This window comes from Ascidiella aspersa, chromosome 5 (assembly GCF_963924565.1).
Source record: "Ascidiella aspersa chromosome 5, kaAscAspe10.2, whole genome shotgun sequence".
Classification (NCBI taxonomy): Eukaryota; Metazoa; Chordata; class Ascidiacea; order Phlebobranchia; family Ascidiidae; genus Ascidiella; species Ascidiella aspersa.
In genome coordinates this window covers 19,798,089-19,818,286 of record NC_139451.1, presented here as the reverse complement: position 1 = coordinate 19,818,286, position 20,198 = coordinate 19,798,089, and the positions used below count along the sequence as shown (strand labels likewise).

General features: G+C 38.1%; 1 protein-coding gene across 2 annotated transcripts in view; it reads right to left on the bottom strand.

Annotated features, from left to right (window-relative positions):
• Nucleotides 1-339: 339 nt before the first annotated feature.
• Nucleotides 340-20,198, bottom strand: part of LOC146145269 (uncharacterized) — a 60,528-nt gene continuing 40,669 nt past the window's right edge. The window contains exons 12-27 of one of the 2 annotated variants that reach the window (XM_083390013.1): nt 20,000-20,117; nt 17,751-17,899; nt 16,243-16,382; nt 15,271-15,401; nt 14,450-14,578; nt 13,305-13,454; nt 11,668-11,884; nt 10,564-10,784; nt 9,865-9,968; nt 9,420-9,536; nt 8,399-8,563; nt 7,557-7,753; nt 6,694-6,869; nt 5,417-5,569; nt 4,312-4,499; nt 340-2,988 (exon numbers count right to left, since the gene is read on the bottom strand). In XM_083390013.1, coding sequence (XP_083246139.1) covers nt 2,784-2,988; nt 4,312-4,499; nt 5,417-5,569; nt 6,694-6,869; nt 7,557-7,753; nt 8,399-8,563; nt 9,420-9,536; nt 9,865-9,968; nt 10,564-10,784; nt 11,668-11,884; nt 13,305-13,454; nt 14,450-14,578; nt 15,271-15,401; nt 16,243-16,382; nt 17,751-17,899; nt 20,000-20,117 — 2,560 coding nt within the window. In that variant the 3' untranslated portion in view covers nt 340-2,783. Of the gene's footprint in view, nt 2,989-4,311; nt 4,500-5,273; nt 5,344-5,416; nt 5,570-6,693; nt 6,870-7,556; nt 7,754-8,398; nt 8,564-9,419; nt 9,537-9,864; nt 9,969-10,563; nt 10,785-11,667; nt 11,885-13,304; nt 13,455-14,449; nt 14,579-15,270; nt 15,402-16,242; nt 16,383-17,750; nt 17,900-19,999; nt 20,118-20,198 lie in introns of those variants that run through there. The other variant, XM_083390014.1, reaches the window with a different exon arrangement.

The window sequence follows — 20,198 nt, the reverse complement described above, 5'->3', positions numbered from 1 at the left end:
AGGACCTAAATTCATTCCTAAAACATTTTATTTTTCCCAAAAATAAAAATCTTGGATCCACCCCGGGTTGAAAAACTCATTGCTGGAAAGTTGAATATTAGCCTAAATTTTAACGGTGATATATAAGCCATTCACAAATAAATCGTATATTTTAATACTGAGACCAATCGTTTGAGAACTGCTTGTTTGTGGCCGAGATTGCTTAATATATCTCCTTCTTGGGCTGTTAAGGCGGTAAGTTGTTGCAAATCCTTTAAGTCGTATAGTTTTGTTATACATTAACCACCCACCAATGGTTTAATAAAAGGAAACTGAAATCAATACTTTAAAGCAGGGGTATCGTATGCAGATGCTTTAATTTTTTGAGTTTCAACGGGCCGAAAAAATCACCACTAGAAAAAAATTTGCAGATAGAACGACTTTAACTTAAGCTTTTTGATTTGTTCGCGTTTAAAGCAAAAAAAATAAAAGTGTTGAAGGCACCAAATCCACCGATTGAACACTCTTTCAATTATCCATATTTTGAATTTGCTGAACAACGAGAAACTGCCAAAGAAGTCATCATGAACCTTTTTTGAGAGTCAGGTTAAGTGCTCATGCGTATTTTGTTTTATTTAAAACGTTAAATATTGCAGTAGACCTCGCGTCTCCTAAGAATTTGTTGTCTACGCCCTAAAGGGTTAGAAATCACTCTTGTGAGATAAGCCGATTTTAGCTTGCACGTAAGGATAGCCTACGACCGTTTAAAACTTCTTGACATTTGTCGTGGGACGGTGGAGCTTAAGTTTATTGGCCAAAAGCCGACGAACTAAGCAAAATCGATGGAAAACGGCAAGATAAATATCTTTAAAAAAAACAATATTAAGGAACTTTTTCGGCAAAAAACATAACAGTACGTTCAATATATATTTATAGCCTAATATACAGCGAAAGTATTTTTATGTAGTATTTAGCCAATACGGCAAGAAGACATGCAAACTAAACGAGTATAGTGCGTGAACGATTGTCGAGAAAAAACGATGAAGCCAATAGAGCATTGAACACGTACCTTTAAAAGTATAGGCATATATCGCAATGTACTATTGTAACCGTAATTATTGCAATATTACGCGCCAAAAGGCCGAATATAAATAAATTCCATTTTTAATATTGATTGATTCATAGTAATAGCAAAACCCCCTAAAAATTGACATCTGAGACTTTCGAGTCACATTTTCCACATTCATTTGTTTATCGCTTGTATGAAACTATAAAAAAGTAGCTACTCGACCTCACCGGGTTAGATTTTAGCACAATATACGGTGGTACATCGAGCGATAAGTTGATATTACGCAGTGGTAATATATTATTTGGTTTTATTATGGTTTTTGGTAAATTGAGGGTTCGTACGGTTTTTGCACTGCACAGGAGCGTGTAAACGACCACATCCTGGTCCCAATGATATGAAATAATGGTTCAGTGACAAATTTTAGTTTTTTGTCAATAATAGGTCGAAAACGTTAAACTAAAACAAATCGAATTTTTAACGAAACTCGAAGAGTTCGCAATTGTTCATTATTAGGTAAATATATTATCTGCTTTAGTTGCAGAAGGCACTATCTTTCAAGAGACCGTTGAAGGATTAAAAAAAATATTTTTTTTGTTGTTGTTGCGACTCCCTTTTCAGATTTTGAAAACCAATGCGCCCCCCAATTTTGTATTATTTCACATAAGCCATAATACAATCATATGCAATGTGGAAAAATGTTCACATTTGTTGACAGATTTTTTCAATTAGTCAAGAGTGCCCGGATTTAACTAAATAGAAAAAAATAATTATTTTGCGCTTGTTATGTAACAATGGAAAATTGACATCTCGTAAAGCGGTTTTGTTATTAGTGAATACATTTGTATGATCTCGTTTTTCTCTTATATGGTCGATGGAGGAAAAACGTTGTAACGGAAAAATTCCATTTTCTATAAATGTTGTTACATAAAGTTTTAAGTGGGTCCTCAGTTGTAATCGACGTTCCTATTATGGCCAACATTATCATTTATATTAGACAAAACCATCTGGAGCTATGTCAATGTTTGGATTAAACTGCAATCGTGACATAATCAATAAACACGTCTGGTTCACTGAAACCAGTTAAATTTACACAATTATTAAACTGGCGGTTGTTCGTAATCCTACTGCTAATTTTTGGGGAAATATTGTGTTTTTTTTTCAATTTTTCGTTTAGCAAATGACAACTTCATGCGACCCCAGGTTGTGAGATACCGCTTTAAACACATAAAAACACTGGACACTGGACAGGTATACTGGGCCCTTTAGAAAATGTTGTTGTTTTCAGCGATCTTATATTTTCAAAGTAAGTTTTTCTGTTTAAAAACTTGTTTGGCAAAATAACAATGTGCAAATCGTAACGTTTTCCCTAAAAGAGTCGACATCTTTTGCAGCAAACATAGGATCAAACAAAAAAGCAAAGCATACGAACACCACTTCAGAGATGCAAAAACGACTTTAAAAATAACCGTACCCATCAGCATCGACACAGCAAGCGACGTCCAGCTCTTACATACTGCGAATTGACTCGAGTTCGACAAGTTCTTCCAAAACCGGAGGAGTTTACCAGCGACATTCAATCGCAAACGCTTTATTTCCAGACGGCCAGGCTAGTAGGTCTGCTGCAAGCTGCGAACCTTAGCCTTACTTGGCGGACATACGAAATTCCGGCGCCTACAGTAATAAGTCGAAACCCAGTGCTTGACTCGTCGTCGAATCGCAGTTTTGGCGCCGACGTCTACGGCGTTTCGGCTCCGGCCTTCTGCTCCAGGCGACTCAGCAGCATAGCGCCTTCCATGGGCGGCGCACAGTCATTGGTGCTGATGGTTCCGGCCAGCGACGTGCGGCTCATGCTGGTCGTGCGTCGGCGAATACGCGAGATGTTGTCACGGCTGCGTCGCGCGCGCTCGTGGATGGTCGAAACCAGGGGCCCGATGCACGAGCTGGCAAGAGTTCAAAGACAATGCATTTGGTTACTTTAAGATAAAAATTGCGATGCAAAAGAGTATGAATACTTTAGCGACGTCCCTTGATGACAGGTCACAGCCGAAACGATGTACTATACAGTGGTTCTCAACCGGGGTGCCACGGCACTCTAGGGTGCAATTTTTAATGCTTAAGGGTGCTAAAAGATATTTTAAATTCTTTAGGATTCCAATTTCTGCTCTATTGGTAAGCTTCTTGATAGATTTTTTGTGTACGATAAAAGTGCCAAAAATTAAAAATGTTTTATCAACCTTGTTGCACAGTTAATGTGCAGTTAAATACTCAACGAAAATTCCAGTCAGGGTGCCGAAAATCTATTTATTATTTTTGAGGGGTGCCGTATGCCATAAAAGGTTGAGAACCACTGCATTCAGAAGAAAATTGCGATGCAAAACAGTATGTGTACTTTGGCGATGTCCGATGATGACAGGTCGCAGCCGAAACCATGTAGTATATTACGATTATAGTTGAACGATATAGATTGGTTCCGATTGGATTTTAAGTGATTGTGACCATTACAGCGAAACTAATTAGGGATTTCCAAAGATATTTGATCGGTTTACCGATGCCAAGTGGTAGTATTGGTACCCTTTCGATACTAGGGTGGTATTGGTGTCGATACGAAATTAATATGCGAATTTCAGTTGCGATTTGTGCACCGATGCGTTAATCCTGTCTTGAAAGGTAAATGATTATTAAAACATTTTAGGTTACGGCGCTTGCGACCCTACTGATCGTTGTGATGCTTGCGATATTTTAGATCCGTGGATTAGCCGTTTAAGTGTAGTGACTTAACGTAATCAGAATATTGTTTTATTTGGATAGCTAACAAATACGTTGTGGCTTTTGGACAAAATATGTATGACTGGGTATATGGAAAAAATATCAGGTGCAAGAAATTATTTTTGCAAATCAAGCTATACCATGTCATTATTTCCCAAAGAACTCGATTCCTTTTGTTAACAGCTCAGGCTTAGCGCTAGCCAACACAGTCAACATGAAGCCATTGACTATAGCGTTAATGCATGAGCACTTTCGGAAAAAAACAAACAAAAAAAATATAAAATAAAAATAGTAAATCTTCTTTCGAAAAACAAAAAATGACAGCCCGCCCCTAAAAACCACACCTTAGTTCTTGGGTACAAACTTTTTATATTATAATCAACTTTGGAAGGGTATCTAACAGTTGTGAAAATTTCATGTTCCAACTATGTTGTTTTCCTTGTCAAAAGTGAGCCAGAAAAAATTGACAAAAAAAAAACATGAACATAAATAGTCACCTGTACACAACGTGCAGCACGTTGGAGTAGATGATCGGATTAAGAGCGCTGTTAATAGGCAGCATAACGATAGCGGCAAACGCGTAGGCTTCCGGCTGTATCGTCACCCCGGCGAGACTGACAAAGGCGATAATGCAGAGCGGGCCCCAGCAGGCGAAGTCGGTCAACACAAGTCGCGTAATCCTCGCCTGCCGAAAAACGATCGCGGGATTTATATTTTTTTGGATGTTGTCGTCCCAGGCCGTAAGCTTCTGGACCTTTTTAGAAGTGTTTTTACAAAATTAAATTTATCTAAGGTCGCCGGTTTTGCAAAGCTGATAGCCAACTATAGCTCAGTTCATATAGTATGCTGTATGTAGGTCCCGTGTTGGCAACCTTTAGCAATCAACAATGCCGTAAAGTCCCATTTTCATCCAACTAAAACCGTCTGTGAGCGACTTTATTACTTTTTGCCGATTCGAACTGAACCTTTATCACCTGCATGGTTCTGTTTTCCTTGGCGTTTTTACTGGCCAAATCGTATAACCTGTCCAATAGATAGCACAGTTGGTAGAGCGACGGTCCCTGCTTGACTGGAGGTCGTGAGTTCGAACCTCACTGCAGGCTAGTTGTTTTTCTAGTCTGCCCTGCTTGCATCATAGATCAACAGATTCGGTGAGTCTGCAATGGCTTTCGGTGTACTAATTATACGTAAGCCGTAATCGTTGTTAAAAAAGCAGCTTTAGAAGGGCTAGATCTCAGTTGTTAACACACATATGTGTGCACTGTGCATGTTTCATTGAATAAATGATATCGTACTGTGGATCCCCTTCTATGAGGTTGCTTGTACTAACAGATTAAGCAAGCATTGGCGTATGGTTGTTTCTCGACTCGCTCCTCTCTGAGCCTCCATAGCTCAGTTGGTAGAGCGACGGTCCCGGCTTGACCGGAGGTCGTGAGTTCGAACCTCACTGCAGGCTAGTTGTTTTTCTAGTCTGTCCTGCTTCATCATAGATCAACAGATTTGGTGAGTCTGCAATGGCTTTCGGTGTGCTGTCGAATAGAGTGATACTTTGCAGTGCTACAATATTGCCACTTTGTTCGACGCGAATATAACCTTTATCACCTGCATGGTTCTGTTTTCCTCGTCGTTTCTACTGGCGGTAACGGACTGCGCCGCGTCATGGTAAATCACCAGGTAGGCGATCAGCACGTAGAGGAAGGCCAGCAGGTCGAAGGTCATCACCCCTACCGAGTAAGCCCAGGCGCTATCTTCAACCTGTTTTCAATAGAGGATTTTACTTTCAGTGATTGAATGATTTTTTTTTTTCAAAATGAAGTGTGGGCTACATTATACACGTTTTACAAAACCACATCGTCAAAAAGGCAAAACAAAGAGAAAACACGCCAAGGGATACGTTTCACTGATGAAAAACACCAACGAAACGTTGTTTTCCTATTTTAATGTTTTTAGCCGGATAATTCCTTACAGAATACGGCCTATACTATATTATATCCTTTTGTAAATGTGGCCTTGTGTTTCTAAAGCCTTTTAAATAGATTTGAGTTTTAGTGAACTGGTATACGTGGGGTTTAGCTACTTTAACTTCAGCCGAATGCCGAAGGCAAACGTAAGTTTACTAGTAATGTTTTTTTACTAGTAATGTCATTATCGTTGGTCAGTACGACTTTAGAAGGCCTAGATCAGTGTTGTTCAACATTTGTTCCGTTCTATATCTTTAACAACTGGTAATACTTTATACACTGACGAACGCCAATGGAAAATAAACATGGGCGGATCAAGGATTTTTGTTTTGGGGGCTTGGAAAAAAGAGACGACGTCACAAAATTTACGTCATAATCTGACGCCATCAAATAAGAAACGTTAAGAGTTGTACTGAACACTGTACAGCATACTAGGTTAAAGAGCACTGGCCTGATTACATTATATATATGTATTATGATATATGTGTTATGATTGTTTCAGTTACAGCAGTGGTTTTCAACCTTTTTCATGACGCCCATTTTAACAACCCAATATAGCTAACGACCCCTTTCAGGCATATACATTTATGTATGTGCAATAGCACAAAAATGGCACAAACATTTATTTAAGTTACATAGTAGTAAGATACTATGTTTTATTTGTGACATCATAACCAAATATTTCTCATGATAATTATCTCGCAACTTGCCTTCTGGCTGCTCACTGTTTGAACATTCATTAATATAATTACAGTTAACTTTTATGGTAAATAGATGACTTTCTCTTAATAGTGATTGGTATTTAATAGTCGTCTTCGCGACCCCCAGAGAAAAGGCAAAAGACCCACCCGGGGTTCGCGACCCCCAGGTTGAAAACCACTGAGTTACACAATGTATATAGTTTGCGTGTTAACTTACAGTCACGAATATATTAGGCAAGCACACGCTATTGGTGCTGTAGTATCCGAAGTAACCCCTGATGTTGAGTTGGGGCCAGAAGGAGGGGTAGTGTTTGGTGATTGCGTCACGGATGCCGACCCAAGTTTCGGGGACCCCGGCCGCCTGTGACATCACAAAGCCCTCCCACTGCTTTCCTGAAACGAAATAAGAAAAAACGTTTTGAGTGATTTTCTACGTTATAGCGTTGAAGGATTTTAGTGAAAACAGAAATGATAGAAATGAAAATAACACTGTCAGCAAGATATTCTAAAGTGTGACAATACTTTTTTAATATTAAATTTTATATAATCATTTAGATGGAAAAATAAACGCATAATTTAAACATTTTTTTAGTTATTCGGCGAGTTGCTAAATGTTGCATATGTTAGACACAGTGACATATTTCCAGTTGGCCAGCACTATTTTAAAAAGATTTATAATACTTCGATTGGTTTATGATATATTTGAAAACTAAATATGTAGAATTAAATGACTAATAAAAATAAAAATATGAAAACAGGTATAATCTGTTTCTGGTTTTGGATGCACTGTGCAAAACGTATACGTGCAAAAAACTTTGACAACTAGATATTTCTAGTTGTACGAATCTTTGTCATCCACATTCGTATAGGAAAACATTCATTTTTATTTAAAATTGGATGAAGTACAATCCAACTTTAAAAACTGAAAAGCTTTAATTTTACTTCTAATCTAATTTAGAAAATCTTAAAAATAAATCGAGTTGCCAAGTCTGCAAACAACACCACTGTCCAGACGTGCCTAATTTTTATTCTGTCCTGGCACACTATTTAGGTGAACTAATATGTTTAAAAAGAACAAACCTTCTCGAAACAGGGCGCGCAGTCGCTCGGCGAAGCGATGCAGCATCGCCTTGTCGGGCTGATTAGTGGGAAAAAACTCGACGCTCGGCATAATCCAAGCGTTCTCAGTGAAGTAGTCCTCAAATGCGTGGTTGCGAGGCAGGACAGCAATGGCGATCGACATGCACCACGACATAGCCACCATCAGCACCGTGTACCTGTTAATTGTTTTTTTACTTGGCGTAAGTTGGGCGGTAAAGTGTAATTGGAGAGTCTCATTAAATATTTAGGAACCAAAATATAAATCTAGCTGTAAATTTCATTAGAAATCAATTATTAGATTGCACATAGCCTAAAGTGAAATAAATAAGCCCAAAATATCAAAACAAACGTTTTTTTGTCACTGAATAAAGTTATCTCCGTTCATAAAAAAATTAAAACACTTCACTTTACCGTTGGTTTAGGTACGAGTTATATTTTAGGGATTTTTTTAATAAGTTACTAAAATGTTTATATTTGTTCTTGTTATGCTACGTCAGTTCTTCCAAATACGAAGATAACCTTGCCTTTAAGGCTTCTTTAAAGTTAAGACTTAAAAATAAAATTAAAATTCTATAACTCTAATTTTCTGGTCCTAATCTAATTCGTTTTTTTTTTGGTAAAACTCGAATTAGATTAGGACCAGAAATTAGAACACAAGGTATTTACAAACTAGAATGAAATTAGACGCATTCTGTTCCATCTCAATGAATCAGTATGCAATATAATTAATTATCTAGTTGGCCAAGTCGGCTCACAGAACCCAGCAATCAGGCAATATCACAAAAACCTTGTAAATTTACGCAGAAACCCGGTCTACTCGCCTTGCGTTCATCGTGTTGGCACGAAACGGTCGCAGCACGGCCACAACACGATACGATGTGAGGATGACGAGAAACATGACCGACGATTGGATCGAGATCATGGCCAGAGTGCCGAGCGCGGCGCAACTGCTGCTCGTGCGCCACCCGCTGTCCGCCTTGCAGTACCTGCGTGCGTTACGTCACAGTTGGCATTGTTACGTGTTGTTTTGAGTCAAAAAGTAGATTAGAGCTTCTTACAACACAGTGGTCTTCAACCTTTTTAACAAGCGACCCATGTTTGAACAAATGGTAATCAGAATTTACGTTGCGACCCCACTTGTGTCACATACGAATAAAAATATTTCAATTAGTGCTGTAATACGAAAAAAAAATATGCGTAAATTATACCCAATTCCAGCGAACTGTGGCTAAACATGGGCACCAAAATGATGCCTTTAGAAAGTTTAGTTAACATACAAATTTGAATTTAACAAACAAACGAACACAAAACTTTCAATTTGTTTCAACCGTAAATTGCTTTAAGAGCTAAAAACAGCAATTCTATATAGCAGAAACGAAAGCTTTTCTCACCTATGCACTCACGTTTATTAGCGTGACGTTATCGTAAAGAAACCAAATTACATAAATCGTATACAAAATACATAAGTTATACTAAAATATGATGAGTTATGGCGACCCCAACTCGGGGTCGCGACCCCCATATTTGAGTCTTCTTGTGAAGTGTTAACCCGTTTAATTTTGTGGCTGAAAAAATCCTTTATAAAGAAAACACTGTTATTGGGTGGAAAGCGATATTTATCTAATGGAAAATATAAACTTTTTGTCAGTGACATTTCAACTTTTAAGTTTTGTTCAATACAGTCCCTTCTCTACAGTGCTGCCTTTATGATAATATGATACTTGCATATTGCAGTCCCGCTATGGGTTACGATACCGAAAAACATTATATATAAAGCTATTTTCAAGCAGGTTTAGTAAATGCGTGCACGCCGCTACTAAACTTAAGTTTAAAAGTCCAAACCTGCCGGTTAGTCTGGTGTTCTGAATGGCCAAGGCTAGAAGGTAAATCCCCATCAAAAAATCGGCGAACGCGAGATTTAGAACCAGGATTAGATTGGTGCGCATCATTGGAGAAAGTCTGTAAATTTTACCCAATTGTAAATCAGAGTTAAATTGATTAAAAAATCATTTAGTTTACAAAACAGCCGTGAGCTACTTGCTATAGATTTTTGTTTCATCACATTTGAGCAATTAAAACATACAGCAAATGCCAAGAGGGATTGGATAAATAGTACGAAAAAATAGTTTGATGTTGCTAACTGTTTAGTGAAGGACACAAATCCGGAAATGTATATCGCTAAACAAACAGTTAAAATTAATGTATAAAATAAGATTTTAGCGAACCAATAGGCTGATTGTTATGCCTTTTTGTGGGAGTATATATCATCTCTATTGTTTTAAGGTACCTTCTCATTCTGTAGAGCCTGGTCGAAGTGTGCCAAGCCACGACCAAGTTGCCGAGTAGCGCGACAATCGCCATCATCCATACGAGCACACGCAACAGCTCGTTCTAAAAATTGAGGCATTCGCAGTTAAAATGAAAGCGTTCTAACCAAAAAAAAACAATGCAGGTGTAGAGTGGGCTATTACGCCTGTAAATGTAGGTAAAACTACGATTGAAATATTTTGAACAACAACTAGGACAATGAAAGCTTCAACATTTTATATTTCTATTTTTAATTTCTTTTACGTTTCTAAAATATTTGGTTTTAATTACAAGTATTTTGTTGAAAAGTACAAACTTTAAAAAAATATACGTAGCAATGCTTTAGCTTCAGTAAGTAAAATTTTGCTTAAAATGACAATTCATAAGGTTGACCAAGTATGTATACTATACATAGTATTTACATTGTATAGTTAACAATAGAATTAGGAAGTTGAGAAGAAATATACAGAAAGATTGAAAAATCTGTAAATATCGAAAAAAATCTAAAAATATTAAAACACCTCAAGTTGAAATACATGACATTTTATGGCAAATTTAAGTATTTCTTTTTATTCCAAAACCAGAACGAGGATACTTTCGTTCGGTGGCTGATTCGTTGCATTTATCGATTTGTTGAAAGTGAACGCGACTGCTGAGAATCACAAGGAGCCAGCGCTACCTTGATCATGTCGTACTTGGACGAGAAGCCGTTTTCCTCGAACGAGGCGCTGGGACACTCGTCACTACCATCCCAACAATCGAACTTTCCGTCAAACACCACCGACTGCGACACGAACAGCGGGTCACGTGACGACGTGGCGTCCAATCCGAGCGCGCTGATAAAGTCACGTGCGCGCGACTCGCAGTAGAAGCGGGTGGGATCGCGGTTTTTGCACAGTTCTGGGGGTGGCAAAAATGAATAGGATTTTTCTAGGATACAGTGAAACATTACTAAGTGGCAAATAAGAATAGGACTTTTTTGACTACAGTGAAACGGTGCTAACCCTCGGGACCTTTGTGCATTTTTATCAGGGCAAAATAATTAATTTACAAAATATGTGTTTTCGGTCAGATGTACAATTTTTAAGGCACCGTAAAATGTTATTTTACTGATTAGAATTATATGATAAATATTTATATGCTACTAGAACTAGGTGATGTCTTTCTACACCGGAAGCGAACAAAAAAAATGTGGGTTTTAACATTAACAGTGTTGTCAAGACAAAAAATCCTGCAAAACCGAAGTTCTGAAACGGGCGTTGAAACGACAGTGCACGCGAAATTTCAAATAAAAAAAAGATATCAAACAGCGAACAACCAACGTCAGGTATATCCAATAACCAAAACCGCCAATCTCACTCAAACCCAGTGTTGTAATGACTCAAGTCATTAATTTGACTCAAGTCACTGTTTTCAAATGTCTTGACCTAATTCTTTTGACCAAAATGACTTGACTTGACTTAAGTCTTTTGGATAATTGACTTGACTTGGACTTAAGTCATTTTTGTCAAATAACTTGGGATTAAATTAAGTACTTTTTAGTTAAATTTTTTGCTTATAATCGGACAAGTTTACAATTTAAATAGTTTAACAGTTTACTTTTATGTCAATGACATGACCTGAAATTGACTTGCTCTCACAATGACTTGACCGGGACATGACTTGTGCAACCGATGATTTAGACTAGGACTTGAGTTGTTATTTTTGCAAAAGACTTGACTTGGATTTAAGTTATTTTTCAAATGACTTGACTGGGACTTTCATTTCACAACACTGCTAATACCTTCTGCTTCGTCTTCCTCGAGGAGGCAGTCTATCTGTCCGTCGCAAACTCGCGTCTCGTGGATCGAAACCTTGCCGTTGATTGGTCGGCTCAGTTGACAAAGGTGCCGCTGCGGGCAATGGCGCTCGTCGGCCGACAGGTCCGACCACGTGCGAACTTCACGTGACGTCATGCGTGACGTGATCCCGACCGAGCAGTCCTCGACGCCGTCGCAGATCTGTTGTAAGGGGAATAATAGGGTTTGTGATGTACTGCGGACGGTAAAGATTTTGGTGATCAGATTGGAGAAATTGTGGCAGCTGAAAGTTCGGAATAGCTAAAGTCTATTGCAGTGCTTTTTAACCGGGTGTATTGTACACCCCAGGATGTACCATAATTTTTTTAATGGTTTACCACATTTATTGGTTGTACTGGGGTGTAGAAGATAGCACGACTATGATCATGTATTATATTAAATAACAGGTTTGTTACCAGACTGACTGGAGTGTACAATAAATGGCACTATGTATTTAAGCGTGTAAGATACTATATTCTATTTGTGAAAGCCTAATCAAATATTTTCCTTGTTGTTATTGTAAGGTACTAACTACTTCTTCATAGCGGTTAATAGATCTCTTTGCAGCACAACAGGGTGTAGTATTCTATAAGTTCAGTGCATTGCGTGGAAACGTAAAAGTGTGTACTGTTCCAAAAAATATTGACAAGCACTGGTTTATGGTTGAAACCCCGTCCCGGGCGTCCAATTTATTTCGTTTGGTGTCAGAAAGCTGTTTACTCGTTAACACTGCTGACCATCAGGACTGACAAAGTTTTGTATAAAATGTTGTACTCAACCATGAATGTATACTGAACTGAAAGAAAAAAAAACACTCTGGCGGTTAATCTTCCAGTTGGTCAAAGCTCCAGATAAACACAAAACAAACCAGGGTAATAAATTTGTTGGTGTTACTGCAACTTGTTTAAAGCCAAGTCCGATATACGCCAGTTCGGCATGACTTTGAGTAAACGATCTACATGTAGCGGTGACTTAAATAAAATAAAAAAACTGGTTAACAAATGACGCGTTGTGCGTAAACGGAAAACGTCGGCACCTAATTTGTAAAACGCTCTCAGACGCGGAAAGTTGAAAAATGTTGCTTTCGGTTAAGGGCGAATCTCATGTTGAAGCAACCAAGGCTTGTGTGTGAATTGGCTGACGATACCCGCTTTAACACCGACGTCAGACGCAAAACGCGCCTATAGTGTTAAGCAGTATTCATGGTTTTTATTTTGTTGGAGTAATTACTAATGTTAACCGTAGACTTGAAGCCACGCTTGTGAACGGCCGGCTTAAAACGGACTAGTTTTTAAACGCAGGTTTAAGTCAAAAAACGACAATGCCAAAACGTAACGCATTGTCACCACACATTTCCCTGCGTAAGACTATGACTTCATCACGATTTCACGATCACACGGTGGATATTTCCACGCTATAAACCCATACTATTGGTGTTGGTGGAAAATTCCACGCTTAGGATTTTCATTTTCACCTTTTTTTAGCATTATGGTGGAATTTAACACTATTTTATACAAATTTTCACCCAAAGGTGGATTATTACAACCTCCAAATTTTACAGTGTATAATTCAAGTCGCTCACCATAGCGGTCCTGAGAAACTTGGACGTGTCTGAAGGACAGTGGTAGAAGCCCAGGTTTTCTTCATGATAGAAGACGTCGAGTGCTGTGCAGATTGGCGAGGTTGCATTCCCGCATCGACGCTCAGGCACGCCGTCAGAGCCGCTGGACTCCTTTGTGGAAAATATTAAACGTGAGTATACTGAACAGGAGAAAGTAATCAGGTTATATGTTATTTCTAGAGAACAGGTCTTCGAAGGTTTTACACATTACTGATATTAATGTATTTTTTTCTTAATTTTGCAAATATTAATATTTATTAAAAATCGACTTCGGCCAGAAATTGTCCAAATGGTTCATTCAAATAAATAAAAATAGTGTATCATAGAAAAGCAAAATTAAAAGTTTCTACAAAGAACACCGGTTTTCCAAGGAGTGTCATTACCGAAATCCCTTTGACAATGAGGATTTATTTGCAAGCAAAACATTCAAGCAAAGGCTACGATGAGATTCGAACTCACGACCTTAACCATTATGGCGCCGTTGCTTTACTGAGTAAGATCTCTACAAAAGGTACTTTATTCAAATCAAGTAAAATATTTTTACCTTTTACATCTAAACAAACACGTTCTTTACGTTTTTTAACTAAGTCCCTCTGAACATCCTAGTAAAAATACCTGAATTCATTAAGACTGTTTTATTTATTATGGCTGGGTACACTAACATAGATACATTGTTTTTGCTTTTTCAAACAAGCTGGCTTTTATATCAAATTTACTTTTCTGAAAACTAATGCGTTCCTCGGTGGAACATTTATAAGGTCGGCGGTCCGTACAAACTTCTATGATCACATCAAAGTGATTAAGGCGTTTTTAAAGCACACGTTTTTGGTCTCAATTTCAGATACCAAAATTAAAAAATACAGTAAAATTTCAATAAAAAGATTAAAGCCAAAACCGACATTTGGCTGTTACAAACGTTTCGGCAATACCTCATGCCATCATTTATATTTTTACACTGATGATGGCATGAGGTATTGCCGATACGTTTATAACAGCAAAATGTCGATTTTATCGAATATAATGGCTTCAATCTGTTTACTGAAATTACTAAAGAAACTCGTGTATTGTGTTCAACAGTCAAAATTGTTCACAAAATTGTAAATTACCACTTGGACGAAAGAGCACTCGTCGGCAAAGTGTAGGGAGCATTCCGGTATCCCGTCGCACTCCACCGCTTTTAGATCGCCCTCCAACGGACACGGGAATTGCTTCTCTTGCGTTTCTTTCGAACTCGACTAAAGCGACAAAAGTTGGGTAGAAAAAAACGAACGTCATAATATTTGTCGGTTATTGTTTAACGGCTCGAGTCGTTTGTACCTTACGCAATTATAGAAGGGCGTATCTTTATGGAATCCAAAACAATTGGAAGCAGTTTCTGCTTGTCGATTACTGTTCCACTGAAGAGTATATAAACAATAAAACTCAAAGCTTAAAAATCCGAGTAAAAACCAGGATCAGACATTTTTTTTAAAATGAATGTATATTTCGCCTAATGAATCCGAACGTAGATTTATTCGAATCAAGGAACTGACGATGCCAGCATAGGCGAAATATATATTCCTTTTAAAAAAAATGTCCGATCCTGGTTTTACTCAGGTTTTTAAACTTTGAGTTAAAGGCTTTTTCATCTTTGTCGTGGTTTCGATAACAATTAAACTAGACTCAAATAATAAAAGTCAGACCAGCTCGGGATGTATTTTCATTAACTTTGAAAAAAATTATACAAATTGATGTTTTAAATTTGTGAATTGACATAAGAAAATCCAAGCTCGTACAGGAGTAGCAAACAATGTGGAAAAACTCGACAATAAATCTTATAGATAATTATCTTTATTCCATATTACACTTTAAACGTAATACATATTCTCCACCGGTAAACAAAAACCGAAAAGATTTATTTTTACGAAATCCCATAAACATTGCGTACCTTTTTGTAGCAATTTTCCTCGTCCGCATTGTTGCCGCAATTCCGTCGGCCGTCACACACCTGACTTTGACCGATGCACTGGTCACCACCGCACGAGAGCTGGTCGTGAAGACACAAACTGCAGTGGGCGTCTGTGAGCATACGGGCAACTCAGTATAGGTAGGTTAATACAAGCAGTGCCATAGTAACAAACGAAGCATTACACTTCTTTGGAAAAACTGACCCCGGCCAATGTGTTTTCTTTCGAAACGCCCCTGAAACTATATCGCTTATATTTCATAATTGTCAAATGATTAAGGCTATTGGGAAGAAATTACATCTTGAATTATTTTATAACATTAAGTGTTTAAAGTCTTTTGCTTCCTTGTAATTCGAAAATGGCAAAAAAAAATGATTAACATTGACTTGTTGTAAATAGCTAAGGTGAACAAATAGTCGAATATAAACAGCATGTGGCATTTAAAAAAAAACAAGAACAAAACACTCTTCTGTAATACGGGGCTCCACAATGTTCCTTAAAAGCAAATAACGTTCATTTTGCTTTTTACCACCAGTGTAATCCAATTCACCCTCAGCAATCTAACAGGTCGAAATACATCGATATGGCATCAAACGTTAGGATTAAATTGAGCGAAATGGCCTATACAAAAACAGATTTGTCTGGGCTCAAACCGTGCATGACCCAGTGGTTCTTAAACTTTTTCAGCGTACAAAAAAAATTAAACAACTGCGCGGCACACTTTCTTAAAAACAAAATACGGTTATTACTTGACAGCCACCCTTATTACAAGGGAATATGCAAATAAACCCTAATATTGTTACCAGTTATATTGCACAGTGTGCATTTTAGTCGCAAATGCTTGTCTGAATACTTGTTAGCAATGTGAATAGGTGTTTTTCCGAAATATCAAAAACTCCACGGCGCACTTAAAAATCATTGCCTTGAAAACGGAACACAAAAGTAGAACTGACCAGAATGCATGCACTGACAGAGCTTGGGCACCAGAAGTGAAGAGTTTCTCTCGCACGCGCATTCGTCAGAAAGATCGAGGCAATCGAACACACCATCGCACACTTGCGTGTCTGAGATCATCAACCGCCGGTCCAGGCATCTATTTTCAACGATTGCAAAAAAAAAGATTTCTAATAGAACTGTCAATTTTTAACAAATATAAAAATATTTTTAGCAGAAATAGTTTTATCAAGTATACTTGCAGTGGGAACGAAATCTGAAACATCATACGAGAAATGAAAGACACACACAAACATATGTGTTTAATAACATCTGTGATCTAGCCACTCGGAAGTTGCTTTATGACCAACGATTACGGCTTCCGTATCAATAGTACACCGAAAAGCCATCGCAGACTCGCCGAATCTGTCGATCTATGAGGCAAGCAGAGCAAGCCAGAAAAACAACTGGCCTGCAGTGAGGTTCGAACTCACGACCTCCGGTCAAGCCGGGACCGTCGTTCTACCAACTGAGCTATGCTGGCTCAGAGAGGAGCGAGTCGAGAAACAACCATGCGCCAATACTTGAAAGACACACACAAACATATGTGTTTAATAACATCTGTGATCTAGCCCCTCGGAAGTCTTTCATTGATTGATACGGACTGATGATCCCCCAGTGTGAAGTTGCTTGTACTAACAAAATGTGCAAGTATTGGCGCATGGTTGTTTCTCGACTCGCTCCTCTCTGAGCCTGCGTAGCTCAGTTGGTAGAGCGACGGCCCCGGCTTGACCGGAGGTCGTGAGTTCGAACCTCACTGCAGGCCAGTTGTTTTTCTGGCTTGCTCTGCTTGCATCATAGATCGACAGATTCGGCGAGTCTGCGATGGCTTTTCGGTGTACCATACGAGAAATGTTTGGTTTGTAATACGTATTGAGCAAAGCAATGACTTTAAATGATGGGCAATTTGAAAATATTTTCATTTTCTTAATGGGAAAAAATTAGTCTTACTTTAATTACAGCATTTTTAAGATTAAACGTAATGCAGCCGAGGAAGAGTTGCTGCTTTTTTAATTATAAACCCGGATTTAAGTTGTAAGGTAAGACTTCAATTAAAATGCATTTGCTACGGTCAAAACAAAAAACATCAATCCTAATGAGACGCCTTTGCATATAAATTCTCCTTATCATGCATATATATATATCCAAAAAAGCTCCTCTGGTAATTTTAATTCTATACCAACGTTTCGGCAACCTATGCAAGCCGCCTTCGTCAGGGTGAATGACACTAAAGCACAAAAAGGTTTTGTATTACCATGCCTGGTAGCAACAGTTTATATATGCATATATATCTATGATCCGATTTGACGTGAATTTAGCTGGCGTTAAACTTAGTTTAAATCTAAATTATTTTCATTTTAGCTCATCACCCAAAGTTTGAAAACTTCGAAGCTAATTTTTTAGCCATGGAGAATTTCTAATTTAAATTTATGAACAACGGAAAAGGCGATAAAACCAAAAGTCTGACCTGAAGCAGCCGAGCGGGTTATCGCGGCACGAGTCAGCATTTGACACGCAGTCGACCCGCGAATCGTTGACCATGTACTGGGGCAGCACGCACACCCTCGCCTCACCCACTTCGTCCGAAACGGGGCACTTAAACCCAGGACCGATCACCTGTTAAAAGCAATTTAATCAATATTTAAGAGGGCGACATGTCTTGTATTGAAAGCAATGTAATTAATCTATGACGACAATGTGCCTTGTGTCGTAAATACACAAGCAATTAATGGAAAGCCAAGCCTTAGCCCTAATCGTAAGTTATCAAAGCCAAGCTTCAATCAAGACGCTATTTAAGCCAGTCAGATCATTTGTAGTAAAATTATATTGGGCATAATAGTAATTGGTGCAGACAAAGGTGGTGATGTCCAAAAAAATCGGTCTGCAGAACAACTAGTATTGGAATTTTAGACATGATTTGCGATACAACCTTGAGTTTTGTAATTGCGAAAAGCAATTTTGCTTGAACTTATAAATTTACATTAGACTTCATTTTGCGTTCGCGACCCACTTTTAATGCAAGTTTTATTGTGAGACCGACAATGAGATATCACCAAGCGAATAAAGTTACACAAAACCTGCATATTTACTTCTGGCGTATGTACTAAAATAGTTAATGCGACACAACACATCTACTTGTTACGTATTTGTTAGATTGTTGCATAAACGTTACGTAATCATAAGGCATTAATTTCTCGATCTAATAGAAAACTGAAACATTTAGAAATGCTTCGCGACCAACTAATGAGTCGCGACCCACTGGTTGGGAAGCACTGGTCTATTACACGTCGCAAAAGCTATATTCCCAAGATCTGCGGGACAATTCTTGCTGCAGGTCCCTTACCGATGCAGTTAGCGTGACCATAGCTGAAAACAGTCTGGTATATTCCATAGCCAACTGAGCAAAGCAAGATGTCAAAATACTCTACGTTTATTTGACGGTGACAACTCTACGTTTGTTTGACTGCAAATCGTTTTCTTTGACTGTAGTAACGTTTATTTGATTGTAACTTGTTCTTTTTTCTGTTTGATTTAGGCCAGGAATGGTGAACCTTTTCATCGCGCGGGTCTCAAACACGACCTTGACCCTTACAAAAAATCACAAGTGTGTAAAATATCTAATTATATGCTAATTTAACATCAAACTTTGCTGCTGCGTTCTATCTTAGTGTTACTGTCTTCGGGTTGGCAATTCAAGATGGGCGATTTCCAAACTAGGGTTCCCACGAATGTTAAGAACCTAACAATGCTGCATCATTTTTATGGGATCACAGGGATTAAACAGAAAGCTGTTAAGAATGGTTTAACAAGGGCTTTAAAAAATTTTAGTCTGCGAGCTCTTTTAATTTCCTTAAAGGAGCGGCTTTACGTTTTACGGCGACACTTTGTAGCAGTGGTTTTCAATCTGGGAGTCGCAATGTACTGTTAAGATGAAAGCAACATAAAGCAATAAAGTAGCAGTAGGATAAGGAAAAAAATACCTGGGGATTGCCAGCAAAATTTGTAGAAAAACAAATAAAAAACTGCACGTCGCAGAATAAACCTAGAATATATAGGCCTATTTATTTTTTTAACCTGAATTATTTCTCGCTTGTCAAATTCCTCATTAAACGGCTTTTAAAACCGTTTTATTTTATTTAACCAAACGTTGTTAGTCGTCTTAGTCATAGTAAAAATTAATTATTTGCAACGCAGTTTGACCTAGAAATATGACAGGTAGCATGTATTTTTTTCTGCTTTTTTCCTTTGTGTGTTTTCCATTTATTTTACGAGCGTTCAGTGTTATTCACCCTGACGAAGGCGGCTTGCATAGGTTACCGAAACGTTGGTAAAGAATTGAAATTACCAGAGGAGCTGTTTTTGATTTATATTACTATGCCTGGAAGCAACAGTTTATATAAGTCTGCTTATATGCACGCATCAGTTGAAGCGCAGTACCCGTTACCACTAAAACACTTTTTACGACGCACATGTTGGGCAGCCATTATTTAAACAGTAGTGATATCTAACAAAGAATTGGTTAAAAAGTTAGCCTTTTCTGGAATCTTTGATTACATTTCGGTATTTCTAAAATATATTGAAACAATTGAGTCATTTAAAATCTGTTCTGGGTCATGTTCGGCATTCCTGTTTTAGGCGCTTGCTGTGAGATTTATAGTTAATAAATTAAATTTGCCTGCTGTCTAAATCTAAACAAGTACATCAGCAAAATCGCACCTGTTCGTCGCTCTTGTCTTTGCAGTCCAATTTACCATCGCAGAAGCGATGTCTCTCGATACACTGACCGTCGTCGCATGTGAACGAATGCGTGCAACCCGCGTGGCATTCGTCCGCTCTAAAAGGAAAAGAGAGGCAGGATAAACAGTGGGTGAAAAAATGCTTAGATTTGTGCGATATGGTATTGTATTGCGACTAA